Source organism: Loxodonta africana, chromosome X, assembly GCF_030014295.1.
Source record: "Loxodonta africana isolate mLoxAfr1 chromosome X, mLoxAfr1.hap2, whole genome shotgun sequence".
In the NCBI taxonomy this organism is placed as follows: Eukaryota; Metazoa; Chordata; class Mammalia; order Proboscidea; family Elephantidae; genus Loxodonta; species Loxodonta africana.
This window is the reverse complement of record NC_087369.1, coordinates 73,488,760-73,494,119: the sequence shown is the minus strand read 5'-3', so window position 1 is coordinate 73,494,119 and position 5,360 is coordinate 73,488,760. Positions and strand designations below refer to the sequence as shown.

At 43.8% G+C, this 5,360-nt stretch overlaps 1 protein-coding gene across 1 annotated transcript; it reads left to right on the top strand.

Moving 5' to 3' along the window:
- The first annotated feature begins 922 nt into the window (after positions 1–922).
- LOC100672816 (germ cell-less protein-like 1) lies at positions 923–2,340 on the top strand. The gene has a single exon (XM_003412689.3). The coding sequence runs from the start codon at positions 1,054–1,056 to the stop codon at positions 2,338–2,340; it is 1,287 nt and encodes a 428-aa protein (XP_003412737.2). The 5' UTR covers positions 923–1,053.
- The last annotated feature ends 3,020 nt before the right edge of the window (positions 2,341–5,360 follow it).

The window sequence follows — 5,360 nt, the reverse complement described above, 5'->3', positions numbered from 1 at the left end:
ACTGCTTCCATTTGCACAGAAGTTTTGATCAAAATTAAATTGGAGTGCCACTGACAAAGGAGGTATCTCCATCTTGGATGTGTGAAGAGAGGCAATCTTTGAGCCAGGTCTCAGATCTTGAGGAATGCATAGGTGTTTGGCTAGTGATATAACAAGGAAAGTTCCTACAGGCAGAGGGTGCAAGATGTGCAAACAGATGGAGGAAAAGCAGATAAACAAACAACAACAAAACATAAATAAAGCTAAAGAATATTCTAGGAACTTAAGATCTCCCCCAAAGCTAAATAGGAGGGTGTCTAGGGAGAAAGGAGCCAAGAGCCTAAAAGCAGCTGATTTGGACACAAACGCGGCGAGAGTTGAAAATATCTCTATAACTGGAAATACTAAAAAGTTCAAAAGCAAAGCATTAGGTTGGGAAAAAAATTACCACCTCTATCACAGAAAATGGTTTTAGAGCTTAAAGTGATGTGAAAGTGTTAAACGTTAATAAATGAAAAGAAAGTCCCTAGAGAATGAAGCTGGGCCCAAGATTTAATTCACCAAAAAGGAATGATCTCTAAATATTTTAGAGGGGGAAGTGCAAGCTGTGTTCTTGAAAACAATGGAAGAAATTCACAGAAGGTAGGTGGCCCCCACCTGCCTGCGAACGGAGCGTCCGAGAAACCGCCTCTGAACAGAAGCATGCGCAGTGAGGTCCTCCCTAACAGTATGCCCTTGTCCCGCCCTGGGGCGGGGCTTGGCGTCCCTGGTGACGTGAGGCTGTACGTCAACTGTTCCCAGCAGCCCTCTGGACTGAGCCAGTGCGGGGACGGTCGCGTCCTTGAGGTATGGATCATGGGCGCCCTAATCAGTAGAGTACTGTGGCGCAGCGTGGGGCATGCCCCAGAACAGCCAGGAGCAGTCATGGAAGAGGAGGAAGCAGCCGAAGCAGCAGTGCCACTGGAAGGGGAAGAGGAGGAGTTGGAAGAGGCTGGGCCTACCACCAGTCAGGGTGGCCGAAAACGGAAGATAGGCCCAGGCGGGCCTCTGGAGAAAGCCCCCAGCCGGAAGCGCATGAAGGACAGGTCCGAGTCAGTTTACGAGGCACTCTTCCTGAGGGGGGAGGACAGCGACGTGCAGATTCGCGCATTGGGGGAGGAGTGGAACTTGCACAGGGTCTACTTGTGCCAGTCAGGCTACTTCTCAAGTATGTTCAGCGGCGCCTGGCGGGAGACAACCATGAACATGATCGAGCTGCAGATGCCCGACGAGAACATCGATCGGGATTCCCTGCACGAGGCTTTCGGCTCGCTGTACCGTGACGCTGTGCTCATCCCGCCCAGCCGAGTAATAGCCATCCTGGCCACAGCCAGCATGCTGCAGTTCGACAAGCTGATTCAGCAGTGCGAGGAGGTAATGAAGGAAACGGTTGGTGCCCAGACCGTGTGTGGCTACTACTACTCTGCCGAGAGCTACGGGCTCCAAAGTGTCAGGACCATGTGCTTCCAGTGGCTGCTGGACAACCTGATGACCCAGCGTAGTGAAGAGTTATTGCGAGAAGTCAGCAAGGATCTTATGAAAGAACTCATTGCCTCTTCAGAGCTCTTGGTGCTTGAGGTGGAGATGGACGTGTACATCACCCTGAAAAAATGGATGTTTCTGCAGCTGCAGCCAACATGGAGGGGGCCGCGCAGAACTCTACTGTCGAACGCTGACGTATGGTTTGCCAGGCAAAGGAGGGAGGCGGAGGGTGCCCCTTTTCTGGAGACCGAGCAGGGCACTGCCTTCGTGCCGGTCTTCCGGCAGCTGCGGCTTGCCTACATAATCTGTGACCTGCCTTCTGCCCGTGTCCTCGACCAGGACTCACTAATCCCTGCTGCATGGCTGACCCCGGTGTATAAAGAGCAGTGGCTCGCTCTGCTCCGAGCTGAGCAGACGAGGGATCTCGGGCCCATGAACGTGTATGTATCTGATCTTGAGAGGACCAGCATGCGGTGTGGCGGCCAGCTTCTCAGAGATGAACAGTGCAGCTGGCGGTGGGCCGGCTTCAACTTCGGCTGGGACCTAGTGGTGTGCTACACTAACCGGCGAATCATTTTCCGGCGCAGTGCCCTAAACAAGTCCTGTGGCCTCGGGGTCAGCTTACTATGGCAGAGAAAAGTCGCGTTCCGCCTGCGTCTGGCCTCTTTGGACAGGGCTGGAAGAGCCATGTTCAGGAAGGACACTGAATACCAGGTGCTTTCCTTGAGAAAGGATCAAGAGCTAGAGGTCGTGAACCTGGAGGACCAAGAGGTGATCTTCCCCATGTATGTGGCCTGTAACTTCCTGTACCTCCCTCCAGAGGGGCACTGCCCAGACTGAAAACTCAGGCAAAAGTCTAGAGAACTGGACAGCTACCTGCCCTTGGAAACAAGGGCAGGTAGCATGCTCCTTATGCCAGCCGCTGGATATAGGACCAACAGGCCTCGCCCATCTTGGGTAGCTAGCTCTATCAGAGGTTTCCTTAAGTTGTAACCCAGAACACTTAAGATTGTTTACAGCACATACGGAGAGGACAAGTTTTAAAACCCCTAAAATGCCTCCAGAACTCAATCACATGGTTAGAAGTGGCTGCCTGTCCTCCTGGTTTACCATCCTTTGACCACAGCCCTCCATCATTTATGAGAAGACAAAGACTGATTGAATTAGAAACTTTTAGCCTAACTACTCTACTACTCTTAGTGTACCTTTTTTTAAAAAATATACCTTTACTGTAGTTCGATTAAATGAATATTAAAAATACTTTGAACTCTCTTTTGATTGGTGTATTTAGAGCTGACCACCACCAGTTTCATTCTCATCATGTAAACACTCAGACTAAGGATGTTCTTTTTAATTGTTACTCAACCTAAGAACAATTTAATGTTAATTAGACTTCACTTGAATTTTCCTAGCATTTTAACTCCAAACAAACCTTTCAAATTTTATAATCACCCTATATTGGGGGTGGGGTGGAAGGAAGCAGTTTGATTCAAATGTAGGTTTTTTGTGGCATACCTTCTTGAATTATTTTTGTGCCAGAAAGTACTTTTTAAGTACGTTGATGGGTCTTGCTCTTCAGAAATACTTATTTTCAAATTGTATTTGGAAAGACTGTTTCTCACTTAAGGGCAGAGCATCTGTAATGGAATGCTTTGACTTATAATGGAAATTACATGGCATCTGGAAACAGGGTCAAAAGATGGAATTCCAAGCTAGTAATAATCAAAAGGTTAAGGTAGAAAGTGTTTTTTTTATCAAAAAAGAGAGGTACACTAGTCAAGATTTGCATGTGTTAGCTTCTAATTACTACTAATTTGAATACTGCCACCATTTCCACCCCTTCCCAAAAGCCCTACTTGTTTTCATTGAGTGATTTTTGTGGTTAATATTGTCAAAAAACTGAGAAATATTTTTATGAATCTATACAAATAATAAATACATACTTGGAAAGGGTGTAAAAGAGCTAATACAAAATGAACAAATAAATGCATTATAAGCAATCAACAAATTTAATATTTTCCTTAGTTGAAACCAGAATTTTCCTTGCCAGTTTATACTTCTCTCCATAATTTTATCCTTTGTTATCCAGCAAAGTCTTGACAGATACAATTGCATAACAGTAATATGAACAGGCTCAATCAGGAAGCTACTGTTGCATTCTTTGATGTTTGCCCTTCACTGTGCATTTTTCTTCCCACCTTATGACGCTTCTGTGTTGCCTTACACTCTGTATATCTAAGCAAGTATAAACCTCAAACCTCATTTCATTTCAATGTTTATAAATTACTAAAGTTGGAGGAAGAGGAAGTAGTGTTTCAGTAGATGGGTAAAACTAAGTTTGTTCTGGGATTTTCTTTTATAATTTCAATTCCTTTATACAAACTTTCTAAGCAATTTGAAATTACTTTTTCCTGAACTGAATGCTAGGATTTCATTTCATCAAAAAAGAGGCATCTTCACTTGGGAAATTTAGACTTCATAGCTAAAAATGCACATTGACCGAAAGATCTGCTTTTGCTTTCCTACCCAACTAGCTTACGTCTTTAAATTGTCTTTTGCTGTTCCCAATAGAAAGATGTTCCATAATGTACAAATAGCGACAGCTGAAATACACTCAAACTTTCACAAATGCGGGCTGCTGCCATTTGGCAGCTTAGGTCATGTATCCAGTATATATTTATTTTTTCACTTTTAAAGTTTTGGGGCAGGGAAACTTCCCACATTAACACTCACTTTGTTTTATAGCCTCTCAGTAAAGAAATGAGAAAGCAGGGCAAGATGCATAGTCATGATAATGCTATACAAACAAACTAAATGAGAGCAAACTAAATGCCACACCAAAAGAGATGTACCTCTATGGTATGCAATGCAGAACTTAACAAATATGAGAATTTACCCATCTGTCTCTGTCTTTCCCTGACTGTATGTCTGTCTCCATCCCTGTTTCTGCTAGTCTCTATTCTCTTTTTCTGTCTCTCTCTCTGCATCCCTATCTCTGCGTGTCTGTCTCTTTGTCTCTACCTTTGTCTGTCTCTGTCTTTATCTCAGTCTGTCTATCTTTGTCCCTCTGTCTGTGTCTTATTGTCTCTTCCTGTTTCCATCTGTTTATCTCAGTCTTTCTGTCTCTTCTTCTGTCTATGCCTGTCTGTATCTATGACTCTCTCTGTTTTGTCTTTCTCTGTGTGTCTCTTCCTCTGTCTGCCTTTGTCTTTCCCTGTCTATCTCTCTCTCTTTCTCTATTTGTGGATTTTTATCTGACTGTATATTTCTGTCTCTATATATTTCAATCCATCTCTCTCTTTAATTAATATTTTATTATGTTTAAGGTGAAAGTTTACATGGCAAATTAGGTTCCTATTTAACAATCTGCACAAATTATTCAGTGTTTCACAATGTGTCATTATTCTCATTAATTCTGTTCTGGTTGTATCATTTCCAGTCCTCCAGTTTTCCTTTCCCCTTACCTTCTCATCTTCACTTTACAGTGATTTTAGACCATTTGGTCTCCTAGAAATGATTTTTCTTAAGGAAACTATTTTATGAGCCAATCTGTTATTTAGCTAAAAGCTGACCTCAAGGGATAATTTCAGTTTAAGGTTTAAAGTATATCTCAGGGTGGAAGTCTAGGAGAGTCCTCTAGTCTCACCCAGTCCAGTGAGTGAATTCTGTTCTACATTTCTTTCCCATTCCATAAAGATCCATCTATGTGACCCTGATCAGAACAGTCAGTAATGGTAGCCGGGCACCATCTAGTTCTTCTGGTCTCAGGGTAGATGAGGCCGTGGTTCATGCAGACTAGTAGTCCTATGGACTACTTTCTCCTGAGTCTCTGGTTTCCTTCTTTCTCTTTTGTTGCAAAC